The 19,240-nt window shown below is 35.1% G+C and overlaps 3 protein-coding genes across 6 annotated transcripts; 1 reads left to right on the top strand and 2 right to left on the bottom strand.

Moving 5' to 3' along the window:
- Positions 1-3,244: 3,244 nt before the first annotated feature.
- On the bottom strand, positions 3,245-6,828 carry LOC105158746 (fructokinase-2). The gene is made up of 4 exons (XM_011075588.3): positions 6,267-6,828; positions 4,760-5,092; positions 4,072-4,188; positions 3,245-3,559 (listed from the first exon to the last, which is right to left on the bottom strand). Exons 1-4 carry the CDS (start codon positions 6,669-6,671, stop codon positions 3,383-3,385), a joined length of 1,032 nt encoding a protein of 343 aa, XP_011073890.3. The 5' UTR covers positions 6,672-6,828; the 3' UTR covers positions 3,245-3,382.
- Positions 6,829-9,111: 2,283 nt separating this feature from the next.
- On the top strand, positions 9,112-12,131 carry LOC105158745 (RHOMBOID-like protein 13). The gene has a single exon (XM_020692454.2). The coding sequence runs from the start codon at positions 9,627-9,629 to the stop codon at positions 10,440-10,442; it is 816 nt and encodes a 271-aa protein (XP_020548113.1). The 5' UTR covers positions 9,112-9,626; the 3' UTR covers positions 10,443-12,131.
- Positions 12,132-13,372: 1,241 nt separating this feature from the next.
- Positions 13,373-17,564, bottom strand: LOC105158744 (protein ENHANCED DISEASE RESISTANCE 2-like). 4 transcript variants are annotated; one of them, XM_011075585.3, is made up of 3 exons: positions 17,177-17,564; positions 15,291-16,242; positions 13,373-13,659 (listed from the first exon to the last, which is right to left on the bottom strand). In XM_011075585.3, exon 2 carries the CDS (start codon positions 16,239-16,241, stop codon positions 15,291-15,293), a length of 951 nt encoding a protein of 316 aa, XP_011073887.1. In that variant the 5' UTR covers position 16,242; positions 17,177-17,564; the 3' UTR covers positions 13,373-13,659. The 4 variants fall into 4 exon arrangements, with proteins under 4 accessions (XP_011073887.1, XP_011073886.1, XP_011073885.1 ...); XM_011075584.3 differs by having other exon boundaries at positions 13,373-13,716; positions 15,291-16,256; positions 17,177-17,563; XM_011075583.3 differs by having other exon boundaries at positions 13,373-13,716; positions 17,177-17,563.
- Positions 17,565-19,240: the final 1,676 nt, after the last annotated feature.

Genomic DNA, 19,240 nt, shown 5'->3' with positions numbered 1-19,240 from the left:
AACAATTTCCTAATATGTGGTTTTGGTACTGCAGAAACCAAGATATTAGGCCTATAAGTTGTTGAATCTGTGGTGTTGATTTATAAATAGCACAGCTGTTTCTTGGCTCTTCTTTGGAAAGATGATTCTCTTACTGGAAGGAGGCACTAGCTTTAACTTTTTGGAAGAGAGATAAGTTTCATGAAGTAATCAAAATCATTACAAGTTTTTATGCTAACTTTGTTAAAGGTTGAGGCATCTTGTGTGATTTATGTTTCTTGTCGCTTAGGCTTTTGCTGAAATGCCTTAGTAAATACAAAGCTAACCCAATGCTAATTGCTTTTGTTAACCATCCCATCTATTCATAGCATTTTGGATTTTGGTTTACTTTGTGATCTCATGTTGCTTTTGAGCAGAATGAGTATCTTATTGGTCTGAAATTCAGATCATGGAAGTATCGATGAAAATATCGACGGACGTTCTTCCACATCAAACGCGGCATATCAGGCGATTTAAATCAGTTACAAAAATGCTAAAAAGCTCTAAGAGTTCACTAAAGTACAAAATCAAATGCAGTCATCATAAATTACTACTCATGACATGAGTACATATTAAAACTGGGAAAAATGCAATTTACCCCTTGTTGTAATATGAGAAATAAGTAAAAAAAAAAAAAAACTCTTATAAAAAATAAAATAGCAAATTACCCCCTATGTTGGAAAAAACGAAGCAAATTACCCCTCCCTCTAAACCATTGATGGGGGGTAATTTGCTTCATTTTTCTCCATAGGGGTTCTTTTCTCATTTAACATATTTTATGAGGGTAAATTGCATTTAACCCTATTAAAAAATTTTAGAATAAAAATTTAATAGAACACTGTTCTGAAAATTGAATTTGTAAATAGTTTATTAGTAATAGTGAAAAAGAAATATTAGTATTCGTGCAACAATATATTAAAAAAACCATATTACGAAGAATTTTTAAAAAAGGGAGTGTAATTTTGAATAACGAATATAATATTTGCAATAATACAATGTTATCGGAATCATCACTAATACTATCACAGTATATCAATCAATAATATTATCGTACTGATGATATCTTCCAATACTATCTCGTTGCAACATAAACGATACTCATTTGCATGATTTTGAGTCCACCCGACGTCTAAAATCAAACTCCGTCCAAATGAGTTGCACAAACCTTCTCATTTTGCGACAGATTTCCGTTCCAAAATCGACTCCAAAACTTCAATGTCAATGCAAACCAAAAACCCGTCGCAACATACAAATTCTATTGTTTTTCGAAATTATGGTGTTTGCGACGGAGATTTGCTCCTTCAACTTCCATATGTAGTTTCAATGTCCATATCAAATCTTTTATTGTGACAAATTTCTTATGAAATCTGTTGCAAATATCATAATAAAAACTCAACTTTTTTTGGTGGTGAACATGGGCATCATAAGAAGATTATTTATATTATAATTAGCAATCGTGGCACGTCAATTTGTATGTATATAATAAATAATATTTTATATTTTAAAATAATTTAAATTGCATTTCGATTTTTTGGAGGTGGCAATTTAATGAATAAAATTTTATTTATACACAATTTGAGGATTGAGGCCACCACCGAAGCCCGCAAATGTGGTCAGATTTGTTGAGGTGACCTTTTGTTTTAAGATTTTTAAAAGTGGATTGTCTTAGTCAGTAAAAAATAAAAAATGCCATGACATAAAAGGATTATGACGCATGACACATACCGGAACTCACCCACTCCACCCCCTCCACATTCCAGCCCTGATTTTCTCCTCTCCACTCCCTCGTGTTCCCCTTGGTCGCCCATACCTAGGGTGGGAGGTGGGGGTTGGGAAGGGGAGGGGGGAGGAGGTCATCAAGGGGCACCCTTAATTTCCTCTTCTTTTCGGAGAAAAAGAAGAAAATGGGACAAGTGAGTTTAAAGATGAAGAACTTGGGATGTTCTCTTTATCGCCATTGTTTTCAGAAAGAGAAGGAACTGTCATTTGATTGAAGGGAGAGATGGTGTGTTGAAAAAGTGAAGGGAGAAGTATATGTAGTTGAGATTGGAGGTGGGAAATGGTTTGCATTTGGATTTTGGAGGAGGAATGGAGATTGGAAATTTTGAGAAAGTGAGAATTATTTTTGTTGGATTCATGGAAATGAATTTTGTTTTCGAGGGGGTAGCGGGGGAAGAGGATGGGCATTGGGGGAGGGGGCGAAGTAGGTGGGGGTGGGTTAGAATTATTATTTTGAAATGTTTGTAAATTATATATATTATAAATATATTTTAATAGTTATAAATTATATACATTATAAATTAAAATAATTATATACTAATAGGTTTAATTTGACCGATTGATTAATAGGGATATTTTAGTCATTGTTTCTAAAAAAATAGGCTCAAGTTGATCAGGAGGCAGTGTGATTATTTATTCATAACATACGAGTGATTTTTTATATTAAAATTTCACAGAAAAATTTTTATATTTTTACATATCAGATGGGGTCTAAATGAATTTAAGCCCCTTGAGCAAGATTCCAACTCCATCATCCACTTCCTCCCATTCCAGCACAGTCTGAAGCTCAATGAATTAGGCATCAAAGAGATGAAAGGGATTTCTTCAAGAATGATTGCCCCCTCTCTAGTTTGCTTGAGGTTTTTGTGTTAATAGGATTGTGATACGAGAAAAAAATTGTTTGTTTAAGATGTTCTAAATTTGAGTCTTTTGGGCCGAATTTCTTATAAACCTAGAAATCGGATCACAAAAAATACGCTAGCACTCTAATACTCAAATCAGTAAACAATTGTGAAAAGATAAAGGTTGAACAAAATAAAACAATAATTAATGATAGTGTGCAATAGAATGCTTAAGATACTAGTGTTTTGTGTGTATGTCGTTCCAAAGATTCATTTTGTGCAATAGGGATCTCGAAGGATTGTGCTCATTAGATAAGTCTCCTAGTAGAATACGTCCTGAATTCCTAAGGTGTAGTTGGAGTGAGTACTAGATCTGCGGTCCTTGTCATATGTTTCATGGATAGTCCGTCTCCAAATCATTGGTCTGATACTAGATACAGCCTTTCCTCGGGGTAAGATGCCCAATATTTATAACGCAGCCGTGATATTATTTTCAACCAATTAACGTGGCTTGTGAGGTAATAGAGTAAATTGTATTTTTCCCTACATTATTAAACCTTATAAATATATATATTAAAAGTTGAATTAAGTCATAGAGCCACAAATTCTAACAATGCAACAACATTAACTTCCTCTCATCCATTATTCACATTGTACATGTCATGAATTATTACATCTCACTTGATTTGTAATTGTAATTTATAGTAGATAGTTGGAGCAGCAGCAGCTATGCATGTAGCGCGCTAGACAAAGGAAAACCAGCTTCGGAAGCTAAAACTGCGTCTCGTCCGTTTAGGCCCATCCAGAAGAGTGAGGACTTGAGAGTGTGTGGGGAGTGCCGGAATTGCTCCCTTCTTAGTGGTGGTGATAGCTCCACATGCACATGCATATCTAAGCACTTGCTTCAATCTCTCTTCCTTCTGCACACACGCACACACCATATATATATATATATATACACAGACAGAGAGAGATACTTACAAGCAGTCGGGAACACTCGATGAGCAATCGAGAATAGTCCATGAGTGTGTGGAGTTTGGAAAAGGAAAACACTATTATGTATTTATGAAAAAAAATATTAAGTACATATATATACTCTTTTATTATAATAGAATCAAGAAAAAAATAATTATGCATATTCGACAGTGGTATGTATAATTTAATCTCTTTATTATACTTTTTTTGTCTGATTAAGAAAGAAATCAAAGATATTATAAATAATTGTTTGAAGAAAATAATATATATGCAAGATGAACAAATAAGTACATTTAAGGGTACTTTTGTCAATAAATATTTTGTTATCGGAATTGGTTACTGCCTATCGATGTCACATTTTTAATAAATAGTATAAGTGTAAATTTATCAACTAAGAAATAGTAAGTAAGTTGGGAGGGTTTAGAAATTTTAATGCAGTTATATAATTAACACATACCTGGATTATGAATTGGTCATCTACGATTTTACACAGAAGGGCTCCCACAAAGGAGTCGCCTGCTCCGGTTGTGTCCACTGTCTTTACTTGATATGTGTCCACTGCTCCTTTGAAGTTCTGTAATAATGGGGAAAAATCTCTCTTTAACAAAAATCAAAAACACCATTTGCCTCTTTCAGCTTTTAAATAAGAAGCCCACTGTCTCTCTTTTGTTTTTAGTCTTGAATATTTTTAGTCCTATTATTTACGAGATTCTAAAAAATATTCTCAAAACTTACAAAAAGCTCATTTGTAGTCCCCTGCCACCTTCTCCTAGTAAATTAATTGACAAAAAAAAAAAACCAACAGCCAAGTCACGCGTTATTATCTTTTCACAATGGACAAAAGTATCCACATGACTTGCATGCTATTTTTTTTGGTCAATTTTTCCTGATGGAAGGACCAAAGGATCGAAAGTGAGAATTTTTAAAATTGTGGGACTATTTTTAAAAATTCTATAAATTATAAATTAAAAATATACGTGACCTATGATATGGAACTAAATAATAATTTTCCCGAGACATGTAAGAATTTTACTTGTTAATTTTTTGGATGCTATTTTTTTTTCGTAGCTATCGATCAATTTTACTAGAAAATTAAATATACAAAATTCCAATATATAGTAAAATGCAAAATTAATTAATCATACCTTAGTGTAATATCTGCAGCCCCTATCTCCAAGAGTGACCAAAAGAAGCTTCAAATTATGGTGCCACAGAGACATTGCACATTCATCATCAACAATGTTGGTCTGAGTGAGGAATTGCAGCTCCTCATCGCTCACTTTGATCACATCTGCCTTCTCCCATATGCTCAATATCTGCTCTCGAGCCTCTTCCGCCGACGGCCAAAGCGGTAGCCGGAGGTTTGGGTCGTACGACAGCAGTGCGCCGGCGTCCTTCGCCACCTCCATCGCTTTGAAATGTGCCGATCGACATGGCTCCGCGATCAAGCTTATTGATCCATAGTGGAATACCTTAGCCTATGAAGCAAAAGTTTCATATCGATTTGGATTAACTGTAGATACATGTTCTTCTTACATGAGCTCTAAATTTCGACCAAATTATCATTTTTTACAGGGATAAATTACAATTTCTTTTCTATATTATTTGAAATGTTCACATAAGTCTCTGTAAAAAATAAAATATTATTTTACCCTTCAGTATTTTTTAAAAAGAAGCAAATTATCCCTTTCATCAGGGAGGCAATGTACTCTTTTCTAAAAAACACATGACCCACATTGTCATCCTCATGCCGTAAGAAGGAATGATTGGTGTGTATCTGTTTCAAATTACAAAATTATAACTAAAATATATATTTTAATTTAACCGCAACTTCTTTACCTATGATTGAAATTTCACTACAAATTTTGTATTTATATAATTAATTATAAAATTGTAAATACAAACACCATAATCATTTTACTTTAAAATTAATAATCAATTATGCAACACTTAAATTTTGCCCCATCAAATATTTTGACAAAAATTCATACTCTTCTTTTCTTGGGTATGATAATTTTCTACCTTAAGCATTAGGTCAAAAGGCACAATGGTTGGTGCTCTGATATAAAAGAAAGTTAGCTAGATCAAGTTTGTCCGAACAAATCAATAATGTTGCATGTATGATATATTTATAATGAAATTGATTATTATTTTTTAAATGTCTTCCAATTACAGGACAAGTGCAATACACTTGTCATATAATTAATTCAAATTTGGCAAAACCCAATTTGAGTTAGAATGTTTCCTCTTGATATATACTATACTTCTTTAATAAGTGTTTATAGGAAAATTTTAATCTGGACCAGGTTTAATCGAACCAAATCAATCACGAAATAAATGTGATATATTTACTATGTGATTGGTCATATTTTTTAACTGTATATCAATCACACGATAAGTATATTACACTTGTCATAAAATTAATTCAGATTTTAACGAATCAGTCCGGCTAAAATTTCCCGTCTTTATATGGATCATTTTTCATAATTGAGTGTAATTCACACAACTTATCTAATTTGTTTTAGTTAGATTTATATTGTGAATTAAAAATTCCCAACTTATATTTTAAGATTTGTTAATTTACTTTAAATTTTGTGAATTTGACATTCATCTGGCCGTGCACGAATGTAGAGAAGGGTGCAATGCACTCACTGATCTAATGAGGTGGAAGTTCAACTCATGTGGGGCAAGCAACATATCGGCGCTAGGATTCCTGTAGAACATGAATTCCCGCTCCCCGTCGGCGCGTAGCGTCACGAACGCCAGAGCCGTTCTTGCCCCGCCGTCGAAGGTAACGCCGTCGGTGGAGACGCCGTTCTCTTTCAGGATACCGGCCAGCATGCGCCCGAACTCGTCGTCGCCTAGCTTCCCGATGAAGGCAGCGTTCCCGCCGAGCCTGGCCACGGCTATGGCGACGTTAGCCGGTGCGCCGCCGGGAGCCTTCACGAATCCCGGCGCCTCCGCCAGAGACACGCCGGAGACCGTCGGCACGAAGTCGATCAGCATCTCGCCGAAGCTGACGATCAGACCGTTGCTTGAACCGCCGTAATAAGCCATTGCACCGGCGTCAAACTGTGTTATAGATACAGATGGGTGTGTGTATTATGTATGTATATGTGTGTAAAGTGTGAGGAGAATATAGAGAGGAGCAAGAGAGGGATTTATATAGAGTGGGGAGAGGTGAGTGAGTGAAGGAGGGATAGGATCGTGGGGGTGGAGCCCATGATTCTTTCATTGCCTTGTGTCCTCAGTAAAGAGTCACATACTCCACATAAAACATTTATATATTCATTCCTTCCAAGGGTAAGGTGGATTGAACTTTTTTGTTTAGATTCTATTGTATTTTTTATTTTATTTAATTAATATATAAATAAAAAAAATATAATTTTGATTCATTAACTTAGGGAAGATGGTACTTTTGGTTCAAATCCATTTTAAAATAGTGTTTCATGACAGGACTTTGTAAAAAGTGGCAACTAATGTCCAGATTACCCTATTTCACTGAAATCCCTCACCTCCCCAGCACGTGACTCCAAAAAATTGGGGGGGGGGGGGTTTAATTTTTCCGGCCAAATTAGCATACAATGGCCAATAAATTTCAGACAGGGTCAAGTGGCAAGCTGACGTGTAGAAATGAAACATGTCACCTTTGCCACTTCAATTAGCAGACCAAGTCAACTTATTTTAGGGGGGAAATTGCACTCACGTTTCTCTCCTCTATAATTACCCCAAGACGGGTTGCTGAAGAACACTAATTTCTTCTGTCAAGAACAGACGGGTGAAAAGGTTGGACATTGGAATTAGAAGGTGACATTGGCCAAGGTATTGAGATATCCATCGTGACTGGCTTCGTCGAATGCTATTGTGGGAAGAGAGTAGTGTTGCGTACTTAATGGACTGAAGTGAATCCATAAAAGCGATTCCATTCATGTAAAGATTATAATGTAAGGTTTATTTTTCTTTCTTTTATTTGCCTCTGATGAATGAAACATCCCTAAGATTGTAAGTTTTCTTGTGGTTGTAGAGGGGTGGGTGTTGATTTTTTTAGGAAGACCCTTCAATATGTAGAAGGGCACGAGCATTAATTCCCAAAATGTGTTTATAGAATACACCATATGTGTTTAGGGATATGCAATGAACACTAAAGTACTAAAAGTCTAAAACAACTATCCACGTTAATTTCAGAAAAACAGTCAATATGCTGACCTTAATTTTTTAGCCTTGTCCAACGATACACCAAAAGAACCAAAGTCTGAAATCAGTACTATTTTTTCCTATGATCTTTAGATGGTTGACTCCTTGGCCAATTTGAGAGATCAACAAACTTTTGCCCATTATCCTTAATGATAGTCTTGGAAACTGGTTGAACTGGTCTGCTTGAGAAACATGGAATGAATCCAGACCAGTCATTGGGGGAGGTACCCTATGTTCAATCTTGATTGCAATGTTACTTGTGAGTGAACAGACATGTTTGTGTGGGCCATCTGTAATTGCTCAAGCATTGATAGCCTATGCAAATAGTGTTGAGTCAACGAAGGTCCTAGTTGAGTCAGAATTGGAGGGTCTTCCCAATAAAAAAATCGACACCTACCCCTCCTCAACCACGAAAAAATTTACAACTTTAGGACGTTTTGTTCATCAGAGGCAAATAAAAGATAGGAAATATAAACCTTAAGTTATAATCTTTACACGAATAGCATCTCCTTCCCGAATTTCCCTAAATCCATGAAGTATGCAACACTGTTCTCTTCCCACAATAGCATTGGACGAAGCCAATCACGATGGATATCTCAATACCTTGGCCAATGCCACCTTCTAATTCCAATGTCCAACCTTTTCACCCATCTTCTCTTGACAGAAGAAATTAGTGTTCTTGAGCAACACATTTTGGGGTAATTAATTATAGAGGAGAGAGGCGTGAGTGCAATTTTCGCCCCAAAATAAGCTGACTTGGCCTGCTAATTGAAGTGACAAAGGTGACATGTTTCATTTTTACACCTCACCTTGCCACTTGACCCTGTCTGAAATTTATTGGCCATTGTATGCTAATTTGGCCGGAAAAATTAAAACCCCCCAATTTTTTGGAGTCACGTACTGGGGTGTGGGGGTGAGAGATTTTGGTGAAATTAGGCAATTTGGACGTTAATGATCATTTTTCTTATAAAATATTGTTTTGAAATATTATTTTAGAATGAACCTGGACCAAAAGTGCCACCACCCTTAAGTTAATGGACCAAAATTGTATTTTTCTTATTTTTAATATTAAATCCAATTATATAATGCATTCCTAAGTATCGATGTAATTTATCGTAAGAAGTGTTGATATAAGTTGTCCTTAATGTGATATCAATATAAATTACAATTGTAGTTATAGTTTCAGACAGTACACCTAAAATTTTAGAAGAATAAAAAATATTTATATAATTGGATGTAACTTTCAAGGTGCAATTTTCATTTTTTTCCCCCAATTTCTTATTAGTAATTTATCCCAAAAGAAGCCTAAAGGCTATGTGCATGTACATATCCCTATACTGTTCTTCCAACATAGATCCTGTTATTTTGTCGGGGAACCCACTGCTCTTCGCATTCATCCTAAAATCTTCCCCCACTTTGACCCTCAGAGTAGTTGTTGAATGGCTTTTCCTTCTGAATCTGTTAGCATTATCCTCTAGCATCGAACTCACTTCGTTGATGTTGACTCTGAATTGAGCTATTTCCTCAATCATAGAATTTGATGGTTAATTCTTTGGTTTCCGGCGAAGCTAAATCTGAGTTTGATATTTAAGGATATGGGTTCTGCTTTAGATTCGACTTTTATTATATTTTCAAGGTAACGTGTTCGTATCAGGTCTAGCAGGGGCTGAGCTTGTAAATCTTGACTTTTGTTTGTGTTGATCTTCATAATCAATTCATCAAACACTTGGTCCTCGACCTTCTTGTTTGAGCATATGCATAGGATAATATAGAGTTGTAATTTTTGGGAAGTTATTGTGTTCAGTTCAATTGGTCTAGATGGGGAAACCGTTGCTTTATGAGATTTGGGAAAAGCCAGCTACAAGTTGTGTAATAGGAGTTTGCAGTTTGATTTGGTTCTATATTCAGAAGAAAAGCATTGGGTATTCACATGTGGGTTTGAGTTACGAAACTGCGATGGAGGGCCATCATTGGAGGATAATCACATCTGCCTTTTCACATATTAGCATCCTTCATCTTGTTTTCAATATGAGTGCACTTTGGAGCCTAGGTGTTATTGAGCAGTTAGGGCATATAGGTCTTGGAGTAGAATATTATCTCCATTATACACTGTTGTTGGTTGTGTTGTCCGGGTTGCTAGTCCTGGGGATGTACCACATTTTGATCCAAAAGTTCAAGGTAGATTATTTTCGGAGAGTCACTGCTGTTGGGTACTCTTGTGTAGTTTTTGGGTGGATGACTATATTGTCGACGAAGCAACCCTCTTCGAAGTTGGAGCTTTTTGGGTTTTTGTCGCTCCCTATCAGTTTTGCACCATTTGAATCGCTCATTTTCACGTCTATAATTGTGCCACAAGCAAGTTTCCTTGGTCATTTGTCTGGAATTATTGTTGGGTATGCTGTTGCCTGGGGTTTGATACATGGGATGAACAATTACTGGGCCATCTCTATGTTAGGCTGGATAATTCTTGTATTTATTTTTAGTTTGAAGAAATCTGGTGCATATAATTTTAACTTCCTCGAGATTGAATCAGTGACAGATACCTCCTTGCCATCTGTGCGTTTTCTCGCCTCTGGAAACGGGAGAACATTGCAGATGAGTACATTGTCTGATGTTGGTTCCAATCTTGTGTAGCTTCTCGACAGAATTTGATTGGCAGTGATTATTCATGCTGATTTGCCTAGTGATATGCAATTATGGTGCGTCATGGCATGTAGGATTACGAGTGAGCTCTTTGTCATGCCTCCTTGGACGCTCCAAAGTGCATCACTCTTTCTCTTGGATCAAGTCTTCACAGGCAGCAGCCCTTGTGCTCTTGTACCAAGGTTCTCTCTTGCGTAATAACAGAGTGGATTTTTCCGGAAATATTTTCACCTATTTATGTATCATAACAAAGACAAACTGTGGAAAGTGGGTAAGATTGATTGATTTTCCCGGTGATCTTTTCCGTAATCTCTTTTTTTAGACATGAACCATCTTGTTGCATCTGATGTTCTATTCTTTTATAGAAATATATTAAATAAAGAATGAAAAAGTCAAATCCATATGCTTTAGGTTATGTTTGCAACTGAACATGATAGAATAGAAAATAGTCGTGCTTTTACTCTTTATTGACTTTGGAAAAACTCAACTCTATCGCTAACTTTTTTGAACCATACTAAATAAGAGATTTTAATAATTGAAATATATATAGAAGATACGGATACTGTGTATATGCAAACTGATGTAATAACTCTTGCTTAAATTCACATGTATGGGCTTGTTGTATGATCAATTGACTGAATAATGCTCTGAAACTAGCTATTCAAATAGCTGCATATTTTTTGCCGATTATGGAACAGGAAAAATATAGATTCTGGTAATATCATTCTTTTCAATAACGGATACTATTTAAAGTTGTTCTGTTAGATGTATACCTAATATTATTGTCCAATTAAACTATGACTTATATCTTCGATTTAGGATTCTAAGGTTTTCCTTCATATGAAAATTGTGTGATGTAGATAGAGATAATAACCCTTTCAGGAAAAGAATAATGGATAGGGGCCATAGAGGGATAGTTCAATTTCTTAAAATGGATGTGATGCTTAGATCTAAATTTTGCCTTAATTTGCTTTACATTTTATATTGGATGTTTTTGCTTTTAGTTTATGATTTTGTAGGGTCGAACTATGAAATTGAGTTCAGAAAGCTTTTGTTTCAAGCTTTTACTATGCAGCTGCATTCTCCTTCTGTATTGAATTCCTGAAGATTGTGAAATTCCTAGAACTATCTCATTTGGTGTACATTTATGCCTTTTTTCTCTTTCACATTTTCGGTTCGTTCAGTTCATGGATGCATATAAGTCTTTGTTTGCGGATTTTTAATTTTTGGCATATTATCTTCTGTTCATTCGTTAATTAATTTGTAGTGGATTACCCTCACTAATTGGTTTATGGGGTTGAATCTATACTCTTCATGGAATCTCTTAAAAGTTTTTTTGTCGCTTAAATGATGAACTGTTTCAGCATTAATGTTTCAGTTTGACAAGAGGTTTGTGTTCTGCCTGAAATTATGGTTGTGCCGTCTAAAGTACATTTAAGATCTGATGAGAAGCAAAATAATGATTACCTTTGAGCTGGGTAATTTCCTGTTACGGGCATTTTGTATTTGCACAGCTTGTTGTACGAACTCAGAAGAATATGTGATCTTTGTTGAGTTCCTATTTGTTTGTTTTTTCAATCTCTCTTTTGTTGACTCTTCTTTATGTTATCTTATTCTTTTTCCATTGGTATGTAATGAAGACGTAATACCGAGAATGAGTTTCTTGTTTCATATGTTTTCTGAAGGGTTATTTTGAAAGGAGTGAGATGTTCTTTTTGGATGGTTCTTCAGTTGAGTTTATTTAATATTTGATTAAATGAATTTGACTGGTTTCTACTAAGGGTATTATGCAGATACTCGTCTTAGTTTGAAGTTGTTGATTATTATTGAACGTACATTTAGATACTTAGGATAGCGAACTGAATAATAATAGGCATATCGAGCAGACAGATTGATTGTCTTGGAATATCATGTCATCGAACTTCTCCAACTAAACCTTGTCCACTAGATGAGGATATGATGAGTTTGTTTCCAGGAGCTGTAGAATCCTTTTGGTTTCTTGTTTGGTGATCATTTGATCTTTTTCTCTCCTCTTGTTGCGACTCTGCCCATTTTCCTTTATCGAATTCTTATTCTGTATAATAGTGAGTGATGAACTGATGTCCAGAATGAAATGTTCAGTGGACTTTTCATTCTAAAAAGCCCCGTCCTTCCATTTTCTTAACTACAGGAACAACTTTTATTTTCTCTAATTATTGAGCAAGGGTTTGGTATCTGCTTTACTTTCCTGGTTTCTTATTGGTTACAACATAGAAGACAAACAATGGCATCAAGCAGCGTTTCTTATACCTCAAGCCATGCATCTTTTGATTTGTTTAATGCTCATTAAACATTTTCACCTATCTTCTCTTGAAATTCATATTGTAGGTTTCTCTTGAAATTCATATTGTATCATATTTTCAGCCTAAATACAGAAGAGTGCAGCCCAGAAAAGAATAAATACCTTTCTTTCGGACGAATCAACGGTTTCACCCCACTTATTTTCACCTTCATGTGTGAGATGCATGTTAAGCAGATGGCCAGGATTATGTGAACAAGGTTTTCAAATCCATGGCTTAGTAGAGAGACCAAGCATTGGGAAGTACCTTATGAGACAAAGGATTTCAAGCATCAAGAGTAAAATACACGTTACATTTTCTTTGTATTATAGATTGATGGTTATGATTGTGATCATCGCCGCGGGGCATGTTATAAAAAGGGTTTGATACGGTTATTAAAGATTTGATGGCTTTGACTCCTGTCACTGCTATGGACAAAACATTCCCCAGAAGATCATAAGTCGCTTCCGGAGGTACTGATTACCCACCATACATTGGTAAAGAAAATCGGACCTACATCCATTTGAGTGAAAGTTATATTCCCTTACACAATGAACCAACAAGCATTTGCAACAACGAGATAAGCAGGAAATGAAAGGAAAATTTAGAATCAATAATAACATTTAATCTGATTTCAGTGCAATTGCCCAGCCAAAGGGGATACAGAATGACTATGCTATTGTCTAATACACATTCTGTACATAATTTTACATTAACAAGTAAAAGAATTCTGTCACTGAGAAAACATGGTAAAAGATTGAGGCCAAGCGAGACGCAGGAACCATTCGACAGCCTCAGCAATGAATTCTTCGCTTTATGGGAATCACTTTATAGGAATGAATAGAAATAAGAAATACTTCGGAAGTGCAAAGCAAGTTGAGGGGATGATTCTGTGAGAATTGATGCATCATATCCAATGTCAGCATAAATAGTGTGGAGATTCATAGCTGCCAAAACATGATAAAGGTTCATATGCCAAAAAACAATTGAAAAGGACTTGAAAGTTCCACCAAACAACAGAAGGTAAAACAGGTACTGCAAATTAAGGAGGAACAAGAAGCATGTAAACAATGTACTGTTAGCACCATATAAAGGTTTCCAAAAGAGCAAAGATGTTGCATGTAAGCTCACCTAACACAGAAACAACACATACATGAGCAGCAGCAAAGAAGCTGTCAAATAGTAGGAAGATATCCTGATTTAGAACAATGTAACTTCTCAAGGGCAAGAGAAACTAAACTGTATGTACACCAGCAAGTGAAAGAATGGAAGATATCTTGATTTAGCACAACATGAATTCTGAAGGGCAAGAGAAACTAAACTGTCCCTTATCAGCAAGTGAAAGGATCGTTGATAAGATCATTTTCTATCACTAATTAATCTGTTTCCACCTCTAAATTGTTTCTCATATCAAATCAATGCCTTTATCAAGGCTTCCTCATATTCCGGGGGCTAGGATCACAACAAACACGTAGTTTGATAGATGCCGTGGCCTTTTGGAAGATTCTTGTCCCAGAAAGGCATGGATTTTCAGCATTTATCCTGATATGGACCCCAAACCAGTGTTGTTAGTTACTCATGGATTCTCTCAAGCAGGAGAGTCAGCCCCAAGTTGTGGGCATAAAGCGGAGTGTATACCCCACCAAGGCCACAAAGGTTCAAATTTATCAACCACACTGGTTTTACACAGTCAATTGGAGAATATAGGAATGCTGGCTTATGAAGAATGATGAGGATCCTCATGAAAAATGTGCTTCTGTCAATGAAAACATAGCCTATAAAATGAAATTATACATTTGAGGCCTATCTCACACTGAAGCTTAACCTTAGGTAATGAATATAAAAAATACAATCCAGCAACTGCAGGCCGGAAAATGTAGGAAGCAAGCACATAGGGAAAAGAAGATGGAAAGTATTTGAAGGATAACACCATAGAAATAGAAGAAAGGAAGCAGATGAGGGGAAAAAAGCGAATCTAGCATCGGCTTTGATGCAAACCAACCAATCCAAATTTGGATACAAGATGCCGAGTCGTGGACTGATTTAGAATGCTATCATTTCAGAATATTTGGGAAAATGACTTTCTCGTAACAAAAAAGCACGGTAGAAACTCACAAAATTCACAATTCCCGAAGAGCAAATTGGCTTACAAGAAAAATGAGCCAAGTTAGTAGCATAGAGTTCACTTGCAAAATATACCAAGATAGGAGTATGTGGAAAGAGAAACCCATGCTAAGATAGCAGCTTTTTGCAGTCACACGTATTAAAACATCCAAGCTACTTCGAGCGGTACCACCCTTTGAGACACTATTGTCAAGGTTTCTCATATGTACAAGTGTAACAACCTAATACCAATGAAGAATTGTAAAAAGATTCATGCTTTCTCATACGTACAAGTGTAACAACCTAATACAGATGAAGAATTGTAAAAAGATCATGCTTTCTCATATGTACAAGTGTAACAACCTAATACAGATGAAGAATTGTAAAAAAATTCAATTGAATGTTTAAAGAGTAATACCTATGGCTTGATAACATCTCCATTACTTGTGTCATGATCAACTGCCCCTTTGGGATATGATGTACTTGAGTTGGAGCTACTTTCTTGAGCACCTGGATGAATAAGGTGGGAAAATCCCTGCCCAATTGACTTCCAAAATCTAGTAGGCAAAGATGACTGTAAGTCTCCATCACTCCCTCCAGAGGCCAACTCAAGTTGCCTTGCTGAAGTAGCATCAAGCTCAGAGAATCTTACAGCTCCTAAGATTCGTTCTGGCAGCTCCGACTCAGTTTGACCCTCAATAAGAAAAGCTAAATCAACAGTAAGTGTTGTTAAGTACCCAAATGCAAGATGAACAATTGCATTTGCAACCATTGAAGAACCGATATCTATATCAACTTCTATGAAGTTTTCTCCCATAGAATACTTGCAGGTAAGTGCGCGGCCAATTATGCAGATAGCCTGCTCGCCAACTGCTTTTCTTACAATCCAGGGACCTTTTACAATGTTGGCTATCAATTTTAGTCTTGAATTTCTGAAGCCATCATCTCCTTTTAGGAATTGATTTATCAAAGAATTCTCCAGGCTAGGTTCCACTGCAACAAAATAAGCAACAGCACTGTAGTTGTCTTTACTTGGGACTTGTAAGTTGAAAGCCCAAACGAACGGCTTATGACCCTTTGACCACTCATCTTCAAGTGCTCTCTTGACACGGTTTTTAGGATTATTTAACAGCTCTGAAATCTTTGTTGGTCCTCTAAGCCAGTCAAAACCTAGTGGCTTCAGAAGATAATCACCACCTGGGATCTTCGCCTTTGTTTTCAGATATTCTGGCCCTCTAACCATGAAAACATCTCCAGGAGGAGAAGCCCAACCTTTTGGGCAATTATCTGGCTCAAGGAGTGGAACAGCGCCTTCTGATTTCACTCTCTCAATCCAATCATACTCCTGATTTTGCTCAAGCTCCGCCATGCTAAAATCAAGTTACTATTACATTAAAGAGAAATATGTTGAAAGCAAGCAGAAAAATTTTATTTTCATAAGCTTTATCAGTTATTTTAAGCAAATAGGAAAAGAGCATTAAGACCTACATTTATGAAGAACACAAAGAGACAGGAAGAATGAAGGTTAATTAGTAAAGAATCAAGCTGTCGTAACAACGTACAATAACAATTTTACTGTTTTGGTCAAATTAAACTTCTTTTAAGAACGGAGCTACCTATTCCCATCTATAGGCCCCAATGGATTGATGATTCTAGGAGACTTTCTATCATTTTACATTCTCCTAGAATCTTCATGTTGTGAAATGTATGTGGGTTGAGTTTACCCCCAACCTCAGCCCACTTCTTGCGAAAAAAGGAAAGCAAACAATGAAGCAACTCCAAATTGCCAGAGTCCGTCCATCAGACGATTACCCATGAGTCAATTCAAATCACATGGAAGCATAATTCTTCCCTGAATGCCTCTCGACTTTAGAACCAACAGTCCAATAATATTACATAAGGGTAACAATAAAGATGGAAAATCAAAGGATCCTAATCTTCAAGTTCAACAACCCAATATTAAGAAAATTCAAGTCCAAGCATCATTCAAACATTACAATAGAGAAGTACTGAGAACTCAAACAAATTGTAAATACTAACAGAAATATCCGATCCATTTCAACAAATGAGTCAAAGATCGAATGAGTTATCAAACTCTTTTACCTGTTAAACCCAGCCTCAGTTGTTAACTCTATATATATACAACAGAAAACAGCAAGGTATAATCAAAGATAAATTCCTCCCCGCAGACAATTCAGTAAAATAAAATAAAAAAAAGTAGAGAACAAATTGATATTATTGAAGAAGAACAATAAAAATACCAGGAAATAACTAAAGATAAGAGAACAACAACCAAAGACTCACCTTTATTCAGCAGAAAAGCGGAGTTCGAGAATTAGGGCTTTGATTACTGAATGACTTTTACCAAGTAACCAATAATTATATACAGGAAAAAAAAGAAACAACCAAAACGAGGAAAGTTCTTGAAAAAACTGGTGGGAAATATTTATGAAAAATTCTTGTTCCTTTCCTTTGTAATCTGCAGCTATCCCTTCTACAGGAGTGATTACAAAGGTGGTGAAAAATATTTACGCAAAATTTCTTGTTTTAGTACTTTAATCCACAGAGAAATCACGCAAACTACCAAAACGCAGGTCAGCCAGCGCATCTGGGTATGGTATTTTTTTATTTTTGTATCTTTTTGAGGAGTCTGGCCCTGGGTGTGGTATTGTACTCCACCTAATATGCCATTTGTTATTTGACCTTTTGTTTTCCTTTTTATTTCTTTCTCGTCTTCTTTCCCTTTCTTTTCTTTTCTTTTTCTTTTCCTTTTTTTTTTTTTTTGGTCTTGTTTCAAGAGTCAATTTGTGATGATAATAATTTTCAAGGGTCTATTTGTGATGTTAATAATTTTCAAGGGTCTAGTTGTGATGTTAATAATTTATCGAGTTTGAATGTAATTGCTATATGTTTCAATATACCACTCTTATCAATTACTGACACTTAGACCTACTCTTATTACTTACTAACAGTTGGGTATACTTAATTTGTATGTCATACTAATATAGAAATGAGAGACTATTTATACTTACACTCCAGTCTATTTCTTTTTCCATAATTCAAGAACTCTATTCTTTCATTAATTTATCCAATCCATTTCACCTTTATTGGTATTCTACCATGGACCTCGATAGATTGTAATCGTCTCACCATATTTTACGGTAACCTCTGTCGGATGCTGTAGCTTCGCATCCATTTCTTTTTCTCTTTTTCTATAAGAAGATCCCATTGTTTCCATTCCTTGACTAGTTCTAACAATGCGTCAATCTCCATGAGAAATTTCATGAAGAATTTCCCTTTTTATATTTTGAAAGTTTGAAAATATTCCCTATTTTCATTGTAATTCAAACTTGTTTCGTTCCATACTTCAAAAAAATATCATCTGATAAAGATTACAATATCCTTAAGTATTATAAACAATCATTTCTTCAGTAATTCTACATTTATTGAGCTTTTTTATTTGGTGTTTGAGTTTGTAAATTTTTGTTTAATATTTTGTAATAAATAGGTAGGGGTTTATGCCAAATCACTCGCCAGAATACAAGTGACATTCACTAGAAATAAAAAAATCTTCTCAATTTCTCATCGACATATATACTATTGTAAATTTTATCCACTGTGTATTTTTTTAGTTTACATATTATCCCAATATTTTTTATGAAATAAATTATTTTTTTAACTTCTCACCTAATTAATTTGAAATATAAAGAAAACATTTCTAAATTCCCTCTTTTCTTTAAAAGAAAAAAAAAATGGTTCTCAAAATTACTTATTAATTTCAATACTAGATAACAAATTATGAAGTTCATATGTAATCATAATTTGAGAATAGTGGGAACTTATTCTAAAATGATTTTTCTCTAATTTTTATTCTCAGTTACTATGTTTATCTTATTATTAACTTGTCTTCATTTACTTGGGTAAATTACAACAAGCTCCCATGAAATTTTACATAATTACGAATACTACCTTATTGTTTGAAAAACTACAAATTAAATACACACCTCATGTTGTGTTTAATTCTTTGGTTATAAAAAAAACACAACAAATTTAAAGAGAATTTAAAATACGAAATGACTATTACTTAGTGTTTAAAATAATATTTTAAATATTAGAAGAGTCCAATGATGCTCAAATGAATAAAACAATTTATGTCCTCGCTTTTCATTATATCATAATTTTCTAATCGAATTCATAATAAGTATACCCAATATTTGAAGAAAAAATTACTATTTCTGGATATTATAAGTTCATGTAATGTAAAATTACTAAGCACTTCCAATATTTCAAAAAACTTATAAACTAACCTAAACGTGGTCTTACGGTGCTCAAAGGTCCAAGGTGTTGATCAATCAATAAAGGAAGTTT

This window comes from Sesamum indicum, linkage group LG3 (genome assembly GCF_026168435.1).
Source record: "Sesamum indicum cultivar Baizhima isolate 11 linkage group LG3, ASM2616843v1, whole genome shotgun sequence".
NCBI lineage: Eukaryota > Viridiplantae > Streptophyta > Magnoliopsida > Lamiales > Pedaliaceae > Sesamum > Sesamum indicum.
Note: the sequence above shows the minus strand (reverse complement) of the source record. Positions and strands in the feature narration are given on the sequence as shown.

What these genes read in the sequence shown, in the direction of transcription:
- LOC105158744 (XM_011075585.3), bottom strand. Translation starts at nt 16,241, where the DNA reads ATGGCGGAGCTTGAGCAAAATCAGGAGTATGATTGGATTGAGAGAGTG.
- LOC105158745 (XM_020692454.2), top strand. Translation starts at nt 9,627, where the DNA reads ATGGGGAAACCGTTGCTTTATGAGATTTGGGAAAAGCCAGCTACAAGT.
- LOC105158746 (XM_011075588.3), bottom strand. Translation starts at nt 6,671, where the DNA reads ATGGCTTATTACGGCGGTTCAAGCAACGGTCTGATCGTCAGCTTCGGC. An exon ending in ACTTCCACCTCATTAGATCA is followed by an intron (nt 5,093 to 6,266) that starts GTGAGTGCATTG and finishes TTTGCTTCATAG; the next exon opens with GCTAAGGTATTCCACTATGG. An exon ending in GCTGCAGATATTACACTAAG is followed by an intron (nt 4,189 to 4,759) that starts GTATGATTAATT and finishes CCATTATTACAG; the next exon opens with AACTTCAAAGGAGCAGTGGA.